General features: G+C 40.7%; 1 protein-coding gene and 1 long non-coding RNA gene across 2 annotated transcripts; both read right to left on the reverse strand.

The window, feature by feature from the left end:
* Window positions 1-202: 202 nt before the first annotated feature.
* On the reverse strand, window positions 203-21,779 carry NAA30 (N-alpha-acetyltransferase 30, NatC catalytic subunit). The gene is made up of 5 exons (XM_048066138.2): window positions 21,661-21,779; window positions 20,444-21,376; window positions 12,989-13,112; window positions 10,866-10,921; window positions 203-3,534 (listed from the first exon to the last, which is right to left on the reverse strand). The coding sequence occupies exons 2-5, from the start codon at window positions 21,371-21,373 to the stop codon at window positions 3,397-3,399; spliced, it is 1,248 nt and encodes a 415-aa protein (XP_047922095.2). The 5' UTR covers window positions 21,374-21,376; window positions 21,661-21,779; the 3' UTR covers window positions 203-3,396.
* On the reverse strand, window positions 16,158-20,437 carry LOC136791001 (uncharacterized). The gene is made up of 2 exons (XR_010832039.1): window positions 17,124-20,437; window positions 16,158-16,637 (listed from the first exon to the last, which is right to left on the reverse strand). It is a non-coding gene; the product is annotated as an uncharacterized lncRNA (long non-coding RNA).
* Window positions 21,780-21,794: the final 15 nt, after the last annotated feature.

Genomic DNA, 21,794 nt, shown 5'->3' on the forward strand with positions numbered 1-21,794 from the left:
AAACTGAAGTTCACACAAATACCATTCAAGACGCTTCTAGCAGAGGCATGGAAATTAAAAATCAAATAAGTGATATAAAAAAGAATGTTTACAATTTTCTTGTAAAACTTTTTTTTGACCACTTCTCTGTTAGGAATGAGTGTGTGCACATATTTGTAGACAAAGCAAAACAATTATCAGAACATTTCTATTCAAAAGGAAATAGATAAACAACTTAACCATTTATTTGACTGCATTGTATTTAGACAGCTTGTACATTTCATAACCCCACTGTTTTTGTTCTCATCAAAAAGGATAAAGGGACAGAAGAATATAATCCACTCAAAACAGCAGTCCAGTATTTTGAGATACACTTGATATTTCCATAGATGCCCATTGATACCTGAACTCCAATATAGGTTGTAATGGTTATACAAGACCTGAAAGTTTTGTTTTCTTTTTCAAACATAGCACTCAGTTTTAGCAATGTCTTCTGGTGCCCTGAAAAAGTTTGCGGTGTACTATGCAATGCCAATTAGACTATGCCTGCTTTTCTTAAAGGTGATGAACCTGATCATTTTCTTAAAAAATAAAAACAAAAAAGAATAAAAACAACAAGAAAAATAAAAAACCAACAATATAAAGCAAACATCCATACTGACATGTCAGCCAATAGCAATATTTGGGCAAAGTCAAACACAAATGATCAACTCCATAGTAAGATTTGTCAATGCAAAAGGTGAGGGGGAAGAAGACTGTGTTTTAGCAACAGACATGAGAAATAAACAACTTTTCATTGCTAGATTTGTTTTGAAAACCCATTTCCATCTCTTTGCAATTCATAACTTCCCACTTGATAACTAATTTCAAGCAACACAGAGAATAAATCTGTTCCTTTTAATATAAACCAACGCATACAGCTTCAGTATCTTCCGTAGTGAACTGCGTGTTACACAGCAGCAATACCAGAACCTTTCAGGCAATACGCTCTTTGAAAAGAAACGTGCACCTATTTTGCGCAGCATCTTCAAAAATGGCATGGCGAGAACAGCTTCTTACAACGCACAAACAGAATTGTATTTGAAGTTTGCTCAGACGTCACTTTTTTTGGCAGTGCCTTCCCAAAAAGTGACTTAAGCTAACTTTCAAGCCTGCTTTTCAATCTCAAGACACCCACAGCTTAAATATTAACCTATAGGAAACTTGCCTGTCTGGCTTTTCGGTTTTTAAACATCAGCAGACACACAAGACAGCCTGGTTTGCAGTTTGCGATACAAGCCCAGCAGCTGCTAACAAGGCATGAAGCTTCTCTTATCTGCCTCCTCAGTTCAGGCAAGCCAGAGCAGCCACTATTTCCCAGACAACTGGAAGACGGTTGAGAGAAGTCTGTTTCTATTGATTTAGCATTCCCAACAATTAAAGTCTTAACTATGTCTGAAACCTCCTGAAGAAGTGCTCAGAACAGCTGGCAAACCTGAGGGATCAGGAAAATGCAAACAGAAGGCTTTACTCTGAACTCCAGCATGTTCTGTAAGACACTCCAGTTTATAACGCTTTGATTCAGGCACCATTTTAAACATGAGTTTTCTTTATTGAGGGGAACAAGCCCCCTCAAAAGCACAAATAGCATCTACGAGCGGAAAACTCAGAAGGGCCAATTCCCATTAAAAGTCTTTATTTTCAAATACAACTCATAATTTGTACATGGTAAGAAATGCCCATCACCATGTGCGATTGGTCTATGCAAAATAAGGCTTTCCTTTAAATCCAGTTTTCCTGCACAGGGATCTTTTCCAAATGGTACTGGAGGTAGGGGTTTTATTGTTTTTGTTTTTAATAGTACAGTAATTAGCAAAGTGACCATGATTCAAACCAAACTCTTTAAAAAAAATGTAGTAAGGCAAATCTGAAGAGCACGCTCAACTGCAGAAGAGCGGGCTCACTGAGCTCATCCTTTTTTCCCACAGATTACACAGGTTCTTCCACAAGCCAACTAATACCTTTTTTCAAAGTGGAAAAAACCAACCCACAAAAAACCCAAATAAACAGAAAACAAAACAAAAAAACCCCAACTGATTCATAGAACTGGGCTATATAATCACGCTGAACAAGAAAGCCTAGACATTGTAATTACTGAACAAATTGATGGGTATTGGTAAAACCTATGTAAAGGCAGACAGAGAGAGGGGATGGGAGAGGGAGGAGGGGCGGGGATAGAAAAAGAGAAATCTCTTCCCCACTGCTTTGATTTTGGAAGGAAAAAAAAAATCCCCCAATAATTTAGCTCATGTAAGTTTAGAGAAAATGAGAGCAGCTAAAAATGGATACAATACACCTTGAAATTTATTTCCAAGACCAAGAACCAAAGATTGAAGCATTTTAGAACACTGAAGCAAAGCAAACTGAATCTGGATAAAAAAAAAATTGTTCCAACTATTTTAAAATAGATGTTTTTCAGAGCTTCTAGCGATAATTTTGATTAAATAAAATCATACCAATTTACATTAATTTTCTATATCTTCTTTTAAAAGTCCCTCACTCTTTTAAAGAAAAAAGTGCATCCAAAACCAGCAGAGATTTACTGGCAACATCAGGTTCTGTTTTAGCAGCTACTCAAGGTTTTCAAAATAGCTTACACTTCTTGCTATAAGAAAAGAAGGGCCTTCCAAACCCTTGTTTGGGAGAAGTATCCAAATTATAAAAATCTGAAATAATTTATTATCAAATCCAGAATTTAAATAAAAGCAGAATTTTTCTTGCAAAGACAATTGAAGAAAGTAAAAGAATAAAAGCATGCACTCCAAACTTAGAGGTGAAGACAAATATACTTATCTATACAGGCACTGGCAGACGCAATTTAATTGTTACTGTTACTCATTGTAACACACACCCCACCCTACAATACATTTTTTCATTCACTAATCACTGAGGTACCAATATTTAAGAATGGAAAATTCAATATTGAAAAATAAAACCTAAAATTGAAGCCTTTTTCCAGAAAACTATGGCAATTTTTTGTATGAAATGTTAGTATACTTATAGAATTTTACAATCTACATTGGCTTTTTGCTGGAACCAAAAGTCGTGTTCCACATACAGGTTCTTTGATAAAATGTTCACTGTGTATGTAATACAGTCAGTAGACTTGCAAATGAACGAACATATCTTGGCTATCAACTGGCACATCTTGCTGGTACCAAAAGAACTCGAAGTTTGAAACAATCGGCTTTAATTCTGAACAAATGCGCCATGCCAAAGTGCAACAAATATGTGCGACACTCAAATGAGACACTGACAGATAAGAGCTGCATGGGAATTACTAAGTCCACCTGCAAAGCAATTTTGTACAAATTGCATTGCATGCAAAGGACAACTCTGCGCTGTTGGGACGTCAGTTGCTTGATGTGATGGTTTCTTTTAACGCAGCCATAGTTTAAGACGCAGTGCATCAACTCCATTTAAATAGTATCTGAACAGCCTCTTGTCTCGCACAAAACCAAGGTTTTCATAAAGTTTCAAAGCAGACTTATTTGTGATTTCTGTTTCCAATACAACCTTTAAGAAGAAAAAGAAAAAAGAAAAGTACATCATGTTAGAAAGCAGTCGCATTATGTTGCTACTGAACAAATTTCAACGTTTTTATTTAAAGGTACACTTAAAAGCAGTCAGCAGAATCATTTTTTTCTTGTCCTTATTTATACAAGCAACCCTCCTCAATCTTCACATTTAAAAGAACACAGCAGTTAATCAACAATACCAGTTGTAAGCTAGTTTCATTCATATCAAGATTGTAGTTGTTTGTTGTAAATACTGTATCAAATCATTACCTAAAAGCTATGGTTAAAAAAACAGTAGCACTGAACATCTAAGGCTCCAAAACATGCATTGAATGAACTGAACTTGACACACGTTAGGTTTTGTCATTCAGTATCTTCCACCTCTAATTCAACAGATTTAGACCTACATACAAACTCCTCCATTCTGTGACAAGCTGTCACACCAATGTTTGTAGCGTGTATTTGTGCTCAACACAAGAATCCCAGACTCAAACCAGAGTGCGCACACCACACAGGTCCCACACTCACAAGGCTCTGTTCAGGGCTTCTTGGGTGCCTCGCACCAAAATCTCACATGCAAGAGGTTACGGACAGCAAAGCCGGTGCAAGATAGGCCTGCCCTGGAAGTAATCAATTCTAATGAGCAAGTCAAGGGCATCTAATTGCATTTCAAGTACTGCATCGGTTTCAGAAGATTAAGAAGTCTTGGCCTTTATTGTTCTCAACTAGCCTGGCAAAGTGCAGGAAGAAAGAGCAGCTTTTTTTTTCCGTTTTCTTTTTTCGTCCTCTATGATGGTAACACCCCAGTTCCAGGAAGACCTGTCATCAATAGCTCAGAACAAACCCAAGTGCAGTCCAAGTTAAGCAAGGACTGAAAGTTGTCCCAGCAGCCTCAAGCACAAGCAAAAAAAAAAAAAATTTACAAAAGCATTAACAAGAAGTTAAACTGCTGAAGCACGACCCTCTGAATGGTTTTCCTTTTCTCCAAATGCAGTGAACAGACCTTTGACATATCTGGTAAGCTGTGCACCCATTCCAAACAGTAAAAAAAAAACCCATCTTGCCTCCTTACTGTTGTCCAACTCAACTATTTAAGGATTCTATGGGTAAGGATGGATCCTGGATGCTCAAGAACACATGCAGAACCAACAAGCCGACAAGACTACCTGCAATCCCATGGCCATGTACATTCACTTATTAAACAAGAGCTGATGGGCACTGTAGAAAGATCATGTAATGAATATACAACCTAAGCAATTTACGCAGCGAGCCAGCGATCAGTGTCGGTATAAGCCCACTAACAGCTACATCTAAACCAGCATCTAATATCCACCGCTCTGTGTAGTTGAAATTACATATGGAAAAATCTCACAGTCAAAAAAAATAGCAATCTACCCCAACTACCCCACCTCCTTCCTTCTCTTCCAATAAAAAACAAGATATATATGTTACATTAAATATAATAATTATATATAATAAATTATCATGTATATAATAAATAATTATATAAATATCATAAATTGAAATATATATTTTTAAGCCTGTACTTGTACATCAGTTTAAGCCAGTCTACCTTATGGATTCTCACCCCCCTGCCTTCAGGCAGGCATTTCTATTCTCCATCAGCCCTTCTGTCAGCTCACTAGGTTTCTTGCTGATCTACTTCATAAAGCAACCTGGTAGAAAAACTACTCATTTTTCTCTCTGTTACATTTGCTTTCTGCAATCTGAGGAGCGGCTAAGTCAATATAAGAGAGGGAGGCTACTGCAGTTAGACTGGTCACCTGCAGTAAGGTTTGAAAATCCACTTATCGTACACATTTGGCCATTACTTAAGTTTCAAGCTTCTCTGACCACATCCCAACAGATAATTCCCTCTGTGCTTCTCAACACATGAATGTTGAAAGAATAGAAAAGCTGGAGCTAACAATCCAATGAACAAAATACACCTGGAAGAAAATAAAACTTAGAAGTTTGTTTTTTCTAAACGGAAGAGTGACATTAATAGTCAGAGTTCTAAGTTACAGCAGGACAGTCTGTCGTACCTGTAACTCTTAAGAAGGGCTAATTCAATTCTTAGTCTTATGGGAAGAATTAGGGATTACATTTCTCTTGCTAGCACCTGATGGAACAGTACTGTCAGATCTTGTGACTTGATAATTACTCTTTGCAACTTTACTCTATTAAAAAGGATAACTTCCAAATTATAATCAATTATCAAAGTGCAGTATTTTTCCTTCAAATTAGAGCATTACGCCAACAGGAAATCTGACCCATTAAAATCCACAGTGCAGGAAACCATTATTTGAACTCTGACTACAAATGACATTCCCTCGCACAGAAGTTTAGTAATCTAGCAGAGCGATACAACATGTCTGTATTCAGCTGCAAGCTTGCACACCTTGCAATGCTAAATGATTTCCACCACCACAGATCACTGAATTTAAGGGAGTGGCTAAATGTTGAAATTCAGGTTTGTTGGAATCCCAGTACTTGAGCAAATGCTCATCTTGAAAGCTAACGCAATAGACTTGTTCGGGTATTTCTAAGAAAGACTTAGCACATTGAAAAACAATCCCCTGACCTCAACATATCGTGTTGATCTCACAAAGGGCTACGGACACGTTCCTGAATCTAGTAGGGAACCTGATTGTATTTTATACAGGTTTCATCAGCTTGATTCCGTGAAGGATCCTTTTCTTCCCATGGGAGATTTTCAATCAAGCTCCAAATCTTCAATTGTTACCTTTATTTCTGGTCTACTTTGTCATACAAATGCGTCTGTTAAACCTTCTAATAACATATCATCATCTGCTCCTGTCAACCAGCAAAGATCTGATTTTCTGCACAAGTTGCAACTTTTTGAAGGCCGTTATTTTATCTTATTTCCAAAATTTCATAAACCTACAATTTTATCTCAACTCTCTTTAATTTTAACTCATTTTAGAAGCAAGGAATCTTTTACTGTAGTGAGAGTGGAATACTGTGTCGATTCTTTTACTGTACTGAGAGTGGAATACTGTGTTTCTTGTTATTATGTTCTCATACCTAGTTTATTCCTAAACTAAAGAAAAAAGGGGCTTTCTTGATTCAATTTCAAACTTTGAGTGCACACGTTTAGAAACCAACTCATGGAATACAGTCAAATCGAATAAACAAATGAAGAAAATATCCTTTCATCACTCAAAGAAGCAGCTGCTATTCTTACAAGTAAGTTTGGCATGATTCAAGTTATAGGCGCTTGTCCAGTGTCCTTCATCAGTTTAACTGTTTTAACATTTAAAGAGAGGTAGAACCCAAAATATAACATTTAATGCACTGAATGATCTGTAGATGAAGAAAAATTTAAGTTGTCAATGGCTTGATAATTTCAAATAGGGTTATATAAAAATACATAGTTAATTTTAGAAGCATGGTACTGAATTAAAATGACACTCTTAGTGGTGAAGTCAGAAAAATCTCACTGAAAAACACTTTAAAGTTTCATGGAAATTCTCAAAATAAGTCACAATTCCTTTTCACGTTCCACATTTTGCTGAAAAAGTTTTTAAGAAAGTTCCACTTACTAGAGCCTTACTTTGATTATTTAGCAGTTACATGGTGCTGAAATAATGCAATATGAGGTGAATGAATCATCTGCAGATTACTTAGTCATTTGTTACAGATGGAATATCTGCATACGACTCTCCCTTTCCTAATTTTGATTAAGGAATGCAGCAGTTCCATGCAACAGTCTTAAGGAGCACAACTTTTGAAAGTTGCTTGTCAGTAAAAGCCGAGCAAACGTACAAAAGGCAGCCAGATGCTCGACTTGCTGGAGTTTGCACGCACTTTCCTTTTTACACTAGAAGAAAAATCTCTTCAAAAGTCCTGAGATGGGAGAAAACTATTCACCTGCACCCGATTTATTTTAGTAGTTCCCATTTTCTATGTAATGAGCCCAATAAAATTATTCTAAATCATTGTGACTTAATGGAAACTCAGCCCATTATACACCTGAAAATCTAATATACTCCGAATATTAGAATTCTTTAACAGAAAGTGTTTTGAGAAGGTCACCAAGGTAAAAAAGAAAAAAGAAAAAAGAAAAAGCAAAAATCAACCACCACCAAGAAGAGAAAAGAAAACCCCCAAATCAACCAACACCACAACAACAAACAGAACAAAACCCAAACAAACAAACAACCAAAGATCCCTAAATATTGTAATGTTATTAGACACTCCAGCCCAAAGCACGCTGCTCAGTACTTTCTTCAGGCTTGAAGGCCATTTCTGGTTGAACCACCCACCCCAACATCAGACCACTTCCTTCTTTCTGTTGCATTAGGCCATGACCACCTCTGCCTCTCCACACAGATCCCATCCCAGCCAATTCACCTCTTCACTCGCTCACCCTACAATTTCCTCAAGCCAGGAAACAGCCACTGGCTGGAAGGATATTACCTCTCAGCTTTGAAGCATGCAACATAGCATCAACGACCTGCTAGGCAGAAGCTGGCACTGTGAATCACTTGCTCCATAGGCCTGCCTTTGTTTTATTCCCACTGAATTAGCTTACAGGAAAAAAAAAGTCTTTGATCACTACAATATTGTGACAGACTTTGAAATGCCAGGACAGCACTAGTGATTTTTCAAGATTTTCATCTCTGGTGTTGTAAAAATCCTTTACTTTTCAAGACTCAACATTACAGACTGTTGTGGTACCAATTTATGGCACTTTGAAAAGTGTTATATTGAAATAAAAATTTATCAGATTATATGCCACAAATTACCATCATATTACATACCACAATTTGGAATTTTTCAATGACACCCACATGTGCACGCTCCTGGTTTTAATTGTTTTCCAAGCAAATTTCAGAAGAGAGTCTTTTTGAATTTCAGTTCACCTTACATCAAGTAGCAGCATCTCTGGATTTTCATCACGCTTTTGATTTTATTAAGGGATGTAGAAAAATATCCTAAGAGCAGCAGAGATAATTAAGCTGTTTACACACTTCACAAAGACAAGCTACTGTGATGCACTGCTTCAGGTTTGATCAGCCAGGCATCAATCAGATGGCCAGAAACTGTTCTCCCCAGCAACTGCTGCAGAAAGCAGCGAGGGAAGTTTCTCAGCTCTGTCAGAGAGCTTTAAATAACAGGTGGCTAATTAGGTCTTTCAAACCTTGGTCGAGCCTGAAAATTTCTCAGCAATCCACCACATAGGAGAAGTAAACATCGTTACTGTTGTACCGTATATACCTAGAAGAAACCTACACTTGCTGCCAAAGAAAAGAAGAAAACATGAAGACATTTTCTATTTTGCTGTAGATAACCTATACATGAAAAAGAACAGCACAAACATATCGTATTACTTTGGGCACGCCTCTGCAGACTGGTGTAGTAGGAAGTCAGAAATACACTCTGCTTGTGCTCCCTGCTGCCTGGACATGAGTTCCCGTTTCTAAGTTTTGTGCCAGCTTAAAACTGAGCTGACACAAAAGCCCCCAAGAAGCAGGGCATAATTGGTTCTGAACCATCACCCCCCAAACACGCAGTTTCCAAACTGGAACTGAAACTTGCCTGCACCCATCCAGCACACACTTCAAGAAGCTGGAACTGTAGTGCGTTCGATTAAAGAGGGACAGCACTGGCCTCTGAAAAACGACCTACAAATTTAGTACAAAGCATTTATGCAGCACCACAGATGAAAATCTATGACTAAGACTTAATGAGGTCTTACTGCAGAGCAGCCTGCAATCCCTATCACATTTATTTCATTTTAACAATGACAAAAAGCAGTAAGAAGGGCTCTGGGATTAATATTAGATCAGGATAGGATCAAATACACAGGAGAGATCATTGTATGTATACGTGTAAGATAGTCCAATTTAGAAATGAAGTTACAGGAGAAGTAATACACACATACTCCTAAATAATATGGGGAGTATTGAAAATCTGGTGGCCTGCGCAGAAATACACAGCTCTGCTACTCTCTAACAGCAGTAGGCAATTCACTTCGTGTCTCTGCATCTCAATTCTCCCAATGTGACATGAACACTCTGATATCGTACTTCTTTATTTTTATTTTTTAAATCTTGGGAACTTAGCGATGGCAAATGAACGCATGACCACTGTGGAAAGCCATGGAAAAGAACAAACAAAAAGCTTTCCTTGAATAGCCCAAGGTCGCAAGCAGTAAAACAGATTAGACCAAAGCATATTACATGTGATACAAGCATCACGACAAAACAAAGTACTTAAACTATTGCAGAACTATCAAACTGCACTACAATGCTTGAATACAACAGGAATCATAGAAAAAAATGACACCAGAAAACAAAGGCATAAGGGGATCTGATGGGAGGAATAAATAGCTCAAACAAGTTGTTGAATGAAAGCAGAACATATAAAAGAATACTGCAAAAGATGTAACGCAACATGTGGAAAAGTTAACAGAGTACGTGCCAGAAGTCTTGTAAGAAAAATTGTAATTTTGCATAAAAAACTTCATTAGGACAATCAGGGGAGCAGTTGAAAGGAGATAACAGAGAGATCAAAGGATCATTAACTATGACACGCCGAAATGACAGAGCGTTCAGGTATAAGGAACAAGCTAACAATTGCATTGTAGCAAGCAGATGAAAGTTAAAGGTACAGAAAACCGGATTAAGGAGAATGGATGTAGGGAGAGTTCCTCACAAATTAAACAGGGCACATAAAGATAGTTGCTTCATTTATGCAAAAGAGAGAGACAGAGAGGGACAGAGGGGATTGTAATCTCGTAAAAGGAAAGACTAATAATATATAGGCCAGAGAAAGTTTGACAGTGATTCAGTCACTTTCCTTGAAGCACTCACCGACATGCTGAATCACTTGAGCTGTTAGTGCTTTGTAACATGGTTTAAGCATTGTCAGAATAACAATGATGACTTGCTGTGATAAAACTACATTCTGCAATATTACAGCACGTACTGTTCCAGTATCTTTGTATATTCTGAAAGCATGGAAGTATTACGACAACATACAAGTTACACTGGTCAACAGCACCTTAAACTAGAATCTTTAGAGGAAAACGTGCCTGCAACTAAAGGCTGAGGCAACTTCCCAGAGTAAAACAGAACCCAAAACTCTGTATTTGAGAACTTAGGACAAATTTAGAAAGCCCTTCTATTTGTGCCATATGTTTTTGGAGGTTATTTTTACTTCTATTATGAAAGAAAGAGCTTCTTGCTAACCCACCTCCCACCTAAAAACAAAACTCAAACAAAACAAAAAAGAAATGAATCCACATATGGAGAATACAAGCCGTTCACATTATGAAAGTTTTTGATTATAAAGTCTTACCTCATCACAATCTCCTTCAACCATAGCATAAATAGCTTTCTTAACCAAGTTTGTACCTGAAATACAGATTTCAATAAGTGTCAGAGTTGCAATGCAAAAGATGCCAGCTTATATACAACTACTGTGTGCTACCTACATGGCATGACTCCTGGGGAAATCAGGGAGGAAAGAATGCAACAAAAACTTGCAGTCAAGTTGCAGTCTCAAGTTTGAACATTAAAATTATCCCTAAAGTTATCCAGAGACCCAGCTTGAGTGCAAAAGTCTTCTAGCACAAGGATATTAGAAACAGGCTTCAATGTTTAACATAGTGTTATATATAGCCTTCCAAGATGTGATTCATTCCCTTTTGCTGCATTTAAAGTCAAAATCTTCTGGCACGTACTTGAAGGACATTCATCTTCCAAGGGAATTTCCTCTTACTAAAACAAATACTTCTATTAGCAACAGAACTTATGAAACCACTTTTCTTGTGGCTCACTCCCATTTGGATTTGCTAGTATCTAATAATATGGTTGAAGCCCATCCCTTCCCTTCAGTCAAGCATTAATTTAATTCTGTATCATTACTTTTCATCTATTTCACAACAGTTCTACAACTGTAATATCCCTACCTGTCTGTAGAATTGGGGTGAAATTGAAAGTTGATTTCAAAGTTATTAGTGGAAAAAACTGCTGTTCAATGAAATTGTATAAATCTCACTTCCATAAGAAAGCTAAGGAAAAGGAAAAACAAAAACCCAAGGAATCTAGAGATTGCTTTAAAGTATTCTCAAAGCTTTAATCAATTAAGATTTTCATTGAACATACGACAAAACTTTACTGCATATAAAACATCTTCAGATTAACAGCATAATTTATGAGAAACAGCAACATGATAAATGCAGGGAAAAAGTTAACATTTATATAATGCTAAAGTAAGCAAAACGTTAAATATAAATTCTATTTATATAACTGTAAAATGATGATCTGACTAAAGCAGGAGAAAAATCTTGCAGAGATCTTCATAAGAACAGCATTAGTTCTTATTTACTTATGAATCCTAGCACCTGCAATGAAATTATGGCAGGCTCCTTCATGACTCAGCTAAAAAGAAAGGAGAGAATGATTTCTCTGTATCCTCTTCCCTCCGCTCCACTACAGAAACCACCAACAGCTTCTGAACTGCACTGAAATAACAAAGAAATCACATATGCTAAAACAGTCATGATAATACTTAATGTTTCAAGGTTTTTAAAGGTTTTTGTGTTTTGTTTTTTTAAGAGGAGAATAAACATAATGGTATTAATCTGTAACTTGCTCCCATATTTCTCCATAGTAAGTAATTTTCTGTCTTTAATCAGAGCACGAGCTGTTAGTGAGAATGGGTGGTAAAGCACATTTCTGGCCTTCAAAGCTGACATCTACATTTAAAATTAAAAATACGTTACAAGGTGTAATTTCACAATACCAAACTAAAAAGAATGGAGTTCCATAAGAACAGTTCTTTAATCAACCAAGCTAGGATAACCAGCGTTTGCAGGAAAGTCCCTTCCATTAGGGCAAAACTGACCCGTGGGGGAGGGCAAGCTCCCTGCCAAGAGAGCTTTCTTTCATCATGCAATTGCCAACAAAACAGCTCTTCATTTTGGTCATGCAGGTAGTAATGCACAACTATTTTTCTTCGAGTATTAGCGCATACTTCAAGCATTAGCTATATACATTATCCCCAGTGGGCAATATATATGTAATTGATATGGGAAAGCCAGGGGATAAATTCACTAAAAAAAAAAAACCCACACCTGAACACAATAAAGACATACAATGATGAGAGCACATAAAAACGCAGAGCAATTTCTGCAGTTCTTATTTGATAATGGTAATTTGCAGAGGTAAGGGGCTGCTGACTGAGTTTCTTTTTTAGCTTCATATCCCAGATGCTAATCTCACAGGGCACGGGCATTTCAGGTTATTTCAACAGAATGAAAAAAGATAGCAGGGAGCTTGTGTGGATAAGTAAAGCAGGGATGACAACAAACCACCACATCTAGAGGCTCAGTTCTGCTTAAATCTTTACAGCGCCTACGTTTACCCCAACAAACTATAGGATTTAAGTAGAAAACAACAAAAAAAGGCTATTCTTACCAATTCCTTTTCTTCTGTATTTGGAATCCACTGCTAACATGGCTATATAACCTCTGCGGAACATCTTTTTGTGCATATCCAGCTTGCAGACGATGGCACCTACACACTCTTCCCCTACCATGGCCTTAAAGACAAACATATAGGTATGCATTCTCAGTTCGTGATCTGCAGTGCTACCAGAAAAAGTAAACCAGTGCATTTAAAATGAGACAGCCACACTAAATTTGCTTGTACAAAGGTATAAAAAAAATAAACACCATCTCCAAAAGTACAAATAAGATTAAAGGTCTCTTATTTCTGTATTACACACAGATAAAGTCACAGTCTATTAACAGCCAATGAATTGTCTGGGAAAGAATCATAGTATTATTCCATCAATTCTACCAGCAAGATCATATGTGATAGGAAAGGGTAGAAAAAAAAGAAAAAGACCAGGTTGAAGCATAAAACATCCTTTAACGTGGGTTGCCACATAGGGAAAAAAAAAGTCCTTTCCTGTTTTACAGTGATCCGAATTTTCATGCGCAAGGGCTGGGCAGATAACTTGCTTAATTTTTATCTGGTGTTGATGTCAAGGCCATAATGGATCAGAGAAAAATGTCTTTGCGCTTAATCTTTAGAAACCGTCATTTTCAGTCATATGACATCCAAGGAACAAACAAACAAAAAAGCATACAGTTAATTTCACACATTTTAACCGTTCAGAGATTTCATTCATTAAGAGCTGACAGTTAATCCCAATGGTGTTGTCACAAAAAATGTGGTCGAGGAGACACAATTATTTTGAAATATTAAGACGAAAACAAACAAACAAAATACCTACCCCCTCCCCAAACACTTATCAAGCCACTTGCACGGCCACTGCGTTTACAAAAAATTTACCATGAAATACACTGAGAAAGAGCATAAGAATAACTAAGTCATATGTTAACCGAAGGATTAGGCAGCATTAATGACATTATAACCTACAGCAGTAAAGCGAATAATGCTGCAGAGTAGGAGAGCATCTAAAGGGAGTATGAATTACTATATATTCAGGGAAAGACTGACAGAGAAAAAAGCAGCTCCGAACCGTGTGCATGGGCGTATAAACTGATCCGCAGAAGTTTGAGACCTGTATCTGCAGGGGGAAGCAGCCTTCAGCTCCAGCGTGGCTCCCAAACCAGGAGTACAGCACATGATTGGCACAAGCATGTGCTGGCACAAGAGCCCCTGGATAATCCAAATTCACAACACTCCACTAAGTCAAACAAAAAGGACCTGCCCGAGCCAGTATTACCAGACCTCCTGTGAACCCAGCTTCTCTGAAGGCCGTGGTATGGACTCCATAGCCTTCAGCCGCCTGAGCGTTTCTGTAGCTTGTAGCACAAGGATCTACAGGCGGAAAATTCTTACACAGAGATCATATTGTAGGCACCGATCCACAGGGAGTTTGTACCCGAAGCATAATGTCTTCTAGCATCTCCATTTGAGCGGCGGGTTACTAACCAAGCCAGCTGCCGGCCAAAAGCCCCTACCAAAGGTAAAATGGAGCAGCCCCAAACGAACGGGCTGCAATTCCAAAGCACTGTGATGCAGCACGAGCCTAACACCATTTCTAATATAGTTTCAGCTCGTCACGCAAACATAATTATTTCTAGAGTTTTTATTTGGCAGGAAGATACATTTTTCTAACAGTATCCAAGAACAACCCTGAACAATCTAAACAAGTGGTTTTTAAAACAACAAACAAAAACCGAAACATGATCTAAGTGGACTGAAATACACAGCCTCTAAGCAGTCTTTTGTTTGTTCTAAAACACAAGTTTATTTCATAGGAAAGAAAAGCTATACTTATACTAAAACTGTGTATGCAAAGTGTCAGCTCAAGGCAAGTTTTGTATCTCGGCTCAGACCTGAGAAAACCAGGGAGTTAAATAAAGAGTATCATCAGACAGCCTGTTCATAACATTGCTATAATTATGCAGAGTACCTAGATGTAATCTTATACCTAGCTAAAAAAAAAGACACCACAAACTAGCATGTTATAGTTATGCTTTGCCCTGAAGCGAACACGTGCAAATTGTTGATCGTAACAGTCCTACGGAGAATTTTTAGATTTTTTTCCCCCCTGCTCTTCAAAAGTAGTGACACATTGCAGCCTTGCTTTCCTTCTCGTTAGGGGCACTTTTCTTAAGAGCTGTGTTCATTAAGGCGTATTTTAAAATCATTTTCAGTGATCAAAGAAGGAAATACCCACTGATTTCACCACCGTTGCCACAAAGTTGCATGAACTATCACAGTGTTGCCAGTTCCCAGAACACTTAAATCTCCTTCTCTTGTCTTCAAGCAGGTAAATCTGCCAGTTAAGCTATGACTGGGGTGAGTGCCGCATTTCTACCTCAACTGGAGTTTTTGTTGCCTTTCCTCTCCTTTCTCCTTCTTTTCGACTGTATCTAAAGCTGGAAGTGAACCTAAAAGGTGATGTAGAACTGCAATTTAACTCCCTGGGGAAGGTTAAACTGTGTAAATGAAAAAAAAAATCAGACTGAAATAGGGAGGGGGGCAAGAGGAAAACTAGTTCCCATACAACATCCTTTATGAGAAAACAATCACGGGCCAAATGAGAGCAATTCTAAGCACACAGGTTTCTACAAACAGAATTCAGCCCAAGTTACTATAAGCCCCACAGAGTACTATAGGATTTACTTCAATCCTAAATTCTTAGCAAGATTAACATCCATGTATTCAAATCCCATATTTGCATCAACTTTGTTCTTATAAGTCTGAATGTTTAAAACAAACTAGATGTTAATATCTTTGTACTGCAACCATGGATTGCTAGAGTTAGCACAGAAATGTCTATAAAATAGCAGGAATGTTACCTCTCTCAAAATTAAACAATCGGCATTAATTCCTTGGCAAAGGTGGCATTAACTCTGTCAGGCACAGCCTGAGCATGCCTTTCACACCCAGAGCCCACGATATTTGTTCCCATTTAAAGGTGAAACCAACCCACTAGCCCCTAAAAGAGAAACACTTTGCGATTCAAATGCAGCAGAACCTGCACGGCTGCAGGTTCCTTTCACACACGCACCCAAATCCACCTCAGAGGATCACAGAAACAGCTCTGCACGAATCCTTTGGCTTACATCTAGCGATCGTGTTACCGAATGCCATTAAGGGATGCATTTAGGCTAATGGTTTTAACCCAAAGTCCGGCAGTTCGGTCAGAGCTCTTTACGACACTGGGCAAATCACTAAGTCACTCTCCCTGCTTCCACTCTATGAAACTGGACCCGAGTAATTCCTTCCTGTGCAGGGCCGCTGCCAGAATAACTACACTGGCTGTCGTTAAATACCCATATGCTACAAGGACTGAGGCTTTCACAAAGCCTGTGAGAGCAAGAAGCAGCACAGCCAGCCGTGTCTCAAACCATGATCATTCCTAAGAGGAAACCGGCATACGGTGGAGTTTGCAAATTGGGAATGGATATTACAGGATGTCTTCCCAGGTCTGCCATGAGGCCGCTAAGACTTCCCGCGCTGTTTCCTAACTTTTCTCGTTCCTCCTTTATCCCTCAAGCTCTCTGCAACTGAAAAACAGCGATGGTGTCTCACAAGTCGTTAGTTTCAACATGAAGTACAGAGCCTCTTAAATAATATCCAACTAAAAAAAAAAAAAAGCAAAGTATTATTAGAAAACAGGATCTTAACTGCAGTCATTTAGGATTTATAGCACATCTAAAACCGCATACATGGAATTAATCAGTTATTTCTAAAATTGTGAAAGTTTAAATTATAATTGCTGCTATAGCTACTGGCAAAGTTAAGAACCCAATAAAAGCATGCATTTTCCAGATTTTTCTTAAAAGGCAGCTGAGCAGTGCAGCAAGTCTGCAGCGGTGAATTACAGGTGAGGTTACAACATTCAGTCAGAACCCTGCGTTTATTACGTCCTGCCTTATCCAAACTTTGGAACAGGGCAAGGTTTCCCAAGCTCACCTCTCCCACGCTGCAGTATTTTGAAAACAATTTTCTGCAATAGCTGATTTACCAGCTTTAAATGGAAGGTGTTTCAGAACTTTCACACTGCTAGGACCAGAATCTGCAAAACCACTTCAAAATGGAGCTACAACTTCAAAAATGCACTTACAACCAACACAGGAACAAAGCCGTGGCAGTGCTTAAAAGCACTTGACGAGAATACCCCTGTCCTCTCCCATCTTTGATGGAGAAACTGTCATCATTGGTCAACTGAAGAAAAACTGGGCTGACAGAGCTCCTGGGAATAGATAAACCCCAAGCATTTAGAGGGCCCCCACACCTAGCACATGCTGCCAACCTGCTCTTGCAGAGGCAGGAGAAATCCAAGCTTCAGCAGACAGCTGCAGCTTGGGGAGGAGAAGGTTGTTACCTTGCTACAGCTTGGTCAGGTAACGCAGCCACGTAACTTACCTGTACTATTTACCAAGTATTCTCAACGTGTTACCTCAAAAGTCAGGGGACAGTTACATGGATTAATTTGATGTTAAAATGAGTGGGTTTTGAAGATTATCCTACGATCTCCAGTTCCTTTTAAAGTGGACTATGAATTTGGTTTTGAGTGTATAGTTAGGAAGCAGTTTGATACAGCAAAACCACGCTAGTGGTTACTTCGGATTGGTCCCGTGCCTTCCCTCCAGCTGTGTATTCTCACCTCTTTCCTCGTGCCAACACCAGTGCTCATGTCATCCCGCTATGAATATGTTTGGAGACCTAAACAGACAGAAACCTGACCCTAAGACACAACACACAAGCACACGCACACACGTATGACTACACGGCTGGGGGTGAGGGCCAGCTGAGCTTCCCAAGGCAGATAAACTCACGGGCTGGCACACAGGCAGGGCAGAGGCAGCTGAAGAGAAAGAGAAAGCAGCAGCCTTGGACTGGTGCTAGCTGTTAGTGACAGCCCACCTTGGGAAGACCAAGCTGAAACTCAGCAAGCTTCAAGCCCATGAGATCACCACAGCAATAACGTTCCTAATGCCCCTGGAAAACTTCTGCGCTGTCAGGTATCCAACATGCTCGATAGCAGCGTTATAACATTTAAGGTCGCTCACCGAATACATCAGCGCCGGACAACCGCTGATCCTTTCAGGAAAGCACTCATCCTGTCTTCAAATTTAAATGGAGTTGGTCCTTCCCCTCATCACCCTTTTTGAAAGTGGTGATGGTGAAATCCAGTAACTGAACTGACAGAAACCCTGCAGATATTTTTCTCTAATACGAACAAATTACAGTCTAACCCCTGTCCCCAGGAAAAACCTGAAGCCAGAAGGCTGTGAGGCCTTAAGGCATTAAAGACAAATGATTCTGTGGGATCAGGCGCTGTGCTTCTGCTCACCATCCTGACACTGTTCTAGCTAATTGGAATATGCAGTTCCAGCTCAAGATAAATATTTTAAAGAGTTATTAGATAGAAGTAGTTCAGGAATCCATTAACTGCAGGAACAAATTTAATTTTATAGAACAGAAAGTCTTCAGACAACCACTAAAAACCAAGCCTTAAAAACGCTAAAATCACTCACAAAAACCCATCGAAATTGACTCAAGATACTGGAAGAGCTTCAGATTATTATGTATGTAAAACAATTTGCTAAGAGCTTTAGACACTTGCAGCCACATATTCTTCTCTACTGTTTTACGTGCTTCATACTGTTCCACCCTTCATAAAAGTGGCAAATCTGAGTAGAATTGGAGTTCAAATAAAGTTTTGTCGATTCTTCAAGACTATTAAAAGAAGCTGTCCCTAGAAAATAAGCTTAAGATGTTTTATTTTCCTTGAGTGAAACCTTGCTCTTTGAATGCATTTGTTAGAAGTAAATATTAGAAATAATCCGGTTTAGTGCCCTGTCAAACTAATTTGCCATTGCTCTTTTCCTAACAAAATTCTCAAATTACTCCCTGACAAAAAAAAAAAAAAAAAAATGACCTGAAGTCTAAGCAGATGCACAGTGAGCTAATATCCAACGCTGCCTTGGCATCACCGACGATACACTTGATGCTGAAAGTACAGACACTTGCAGTTCACATGCATTTCTTTTCAGTGTGAGGCAAATCAGTCACGCACAGAGCTAGGTGTATGCTCAGCGCCTGAAAAATTACAGTTTTGCTGTGATCAGCATCCTTTTAACTCGCTGTGTAAAAGCAAACATGACTTTGTGTTGAAGAATGATTTCAAATATTTTCATATTTTTGTTTTGTTCCAGATGGCAATGCTTTGCTCAACTTCCTATAATCCTACTGTATTCCCTCTTCAGGGCTGCAAGAGGCACATTTCTGAAAATCCTCCCATAAATCATATAAATCCTGCTATAAATTACACTGGACCCTAAAACAAGAACTTTCAGGAAGTTTAAGGCCAGATGGATTCCATTAGCTTCACCTCCTGTACTCATATCCTATTAAAATTTTACAGAGAACCTCTGAATTGAAGGGCGCCTTGGCCCTGGCTACACCATCCCTTCCAGAGAGGTGTCCAGCCTTGATTAAAAGATCAAGAGAGAATTCATCATTTACTTTAGCGAGGAAGTGCCATACGCTCCCACAAACGTTCTGCTCTGCAGACAAATTTTCCTACGAGGAAATCAAACACAGCTAAGCTCCCACTGTGCATATACACCCCCCAGGCCAATTTAAGCTCACTCTCGTATACCTGCGCATGAATTACTGTGCTGAAAGCATGCTTTTCTACCGAGACTCGAGTTCTAAAACTGTCTGGCTGTTGTTTAGCCATAAGAAGTGCTCTAAACGTTCAGAAAGACTGGGTAACAACTAAAGCAATCTTTCTGGTTGTGCAGTAGGAGGAATAAACGTATTGTTAGTACAGCAAGACAACCTAAGTAAAATCAGAACTGCTGCACACGCTATCACGCTCGCAAGAAGCAATACAGTTGCAGCTGATCTTTTTAAAATAAGCAAATAGATCAAAAAGTCCACAAGACCTTTAACAGTGCCTCCCCACATGTCAACGTTTCTATGCCAGTCATGCTGAGGGCAGTTTGAAAGCCATTGTGCAAGAATTACGAAGCACTCATAAGACACCCATGGACTAAGTACTTTCTTTTTTAAATAGAAACCTAGGAACTGAGGCAGAATGACAAAATGAGCTACCAAAGGTCACAAAAGTCAATGTCAAAACCAAGATTAGAAGCCTTGAATTCCTGGATCCTAGCCCTGCGTTCAAAGCCTTTCCCCACCACTTAAAACATGTATTAATGAATACAGGACTTTTAAACACGGGGTTTACTTGTACAGGCACAGGTGAGAAAAGGAGTTCAGCAGGGATAAGTACTTCCAAAAGAGCTTGGTCTTTCCCCTTAGCCATAAAAAGAATACCAGGAGCATTCCCACAAACGTCAGCCCTTTAATCCTCTCCCCACCCCTGTCCCAAACCACTCCCAATTCCTGCCCTCCCTCCCCAGCACTTACCAAAAAGCAAAGCTGCGGCCAGTTGTGGATAAAATACCTATACGTGTAAATGGAGTAGGGTTCGGACAGATCTTTGGTGATCAGTCTCATGATATCGGGCATCTGCAGCTCTGACTCGTATCGGACGTATCGTATCGTTAGGTCCTCCTCGGGCTGAGAGTCCGTTCCCGAGCCTTTCAAACTGCAGGCTGCTGCTAAGGACCTAGAGAGTAGCAGCAGGGACTCCTCCTCCTCCCCTCCTTCATCCCCCTCCTCCTGCTCTTCCTCCTCCAAGCCAGTCCCTCCTGCCAGTCCATTGCGGGCTGCAGTCTTAGCAGCAGTCGGAGTTGTGGCAGCAGGCTGGCTCCTGTCCCCTGGTGCTGCTGCTGGGGGAGAAGGAGGAGGAGAGGGTGCAGTCCTTCCCTGGGGAGGAAGGTGGTTGCTAAGGGGGGACGAGCACGGTGCTGCGGCCGGAGGCGATGCCTGCTGCTGCTGCTGCTGTCCGGAGCCCATTGTTTTGCTGGCTCGCTTGTTCTCCTGCCCCTCGGGGGCTGCCCCTGCCTCCGAGCCGAGGATCTTGCTCTTGAGGGAGGCCCGCAGGTGCCGCAGCTCGGGGCTGATGAGGCCGTTGAGCTGGTGGTTGTGGTGCGGGGGGTGGTGGTGGTGGTGGTGGAGGCGGTGCTGCTGCTGCTGCGGCCCCCCCTTGCCGCCGTCGCTGCCTCCTCCTCCTCGCTGCTGCTCCCGTCCGCCCGCGGGTCCCTCCTCTTCCTCCTCCTCTTCGGCCTCCTCGTCCTGGGCCCCGGCGCAGGCGGCGGCGGCGGCGGAGGTGGAAGAAGAGGAGGAGGAGGAGGAGGAAGCAGCCCCCCCTCCTCCTCCTCCTCCGGGGAAGGGGGACAGCGTGTCCCCCTGCGGGGAGAGGACGCTGCTAGGCCCCGGCGGTACCTCGGCCATATCCTACGGGAGAGACCGACACAAACCCCCCGGGGAGGAGGGCGTCAGGCGACACGGGGCGACAGGCGGCGGCCTCACGGGCCTGGACGGAGGGGGGGGGGGGGGTAAGTGGGGGGGGAGGGGGGGGGCGCGAACAAAGGCACAGCCGGTGCCCGGGCCCCGCCTCACCGCCCCGCCGCCGCCTTTTCCCGTTGCCCCACGCCCCCCTGCCTCCTCCGGGGCCCTTCCCCGGTCCCTTAAGGGCCCCGGGGCGGCCTCCGCGGCCCCCCCCGCCCGCCGCCGCTCACCGCCGCTCCCCTCAGCGCCGCGGCTCCCACTCGCCGCTCATCCAGCCGCCGCCAAGCGCGGCCGCCGCTGCCGTAACCCGCGGCCGAGTTTCCTGTCAGCCTTTGCGACACTTCCTCCCTTGACGGCGCGGCCT

Source organism: Anser cygnoides, chromosome 5 (genome assembly GCF_040182565.1).
Source record: "Anser cygnoides isolate HZ-2024a breed goose chromosome 5, Taihu_goose_T2T_genome, whole genome shotgun sequence".
Lineage (NCBI taxonomy): Eukaryota > Metazoa > Chordata > Aves > Anseriformes > Anatidae > Anser > Anser cygnoides.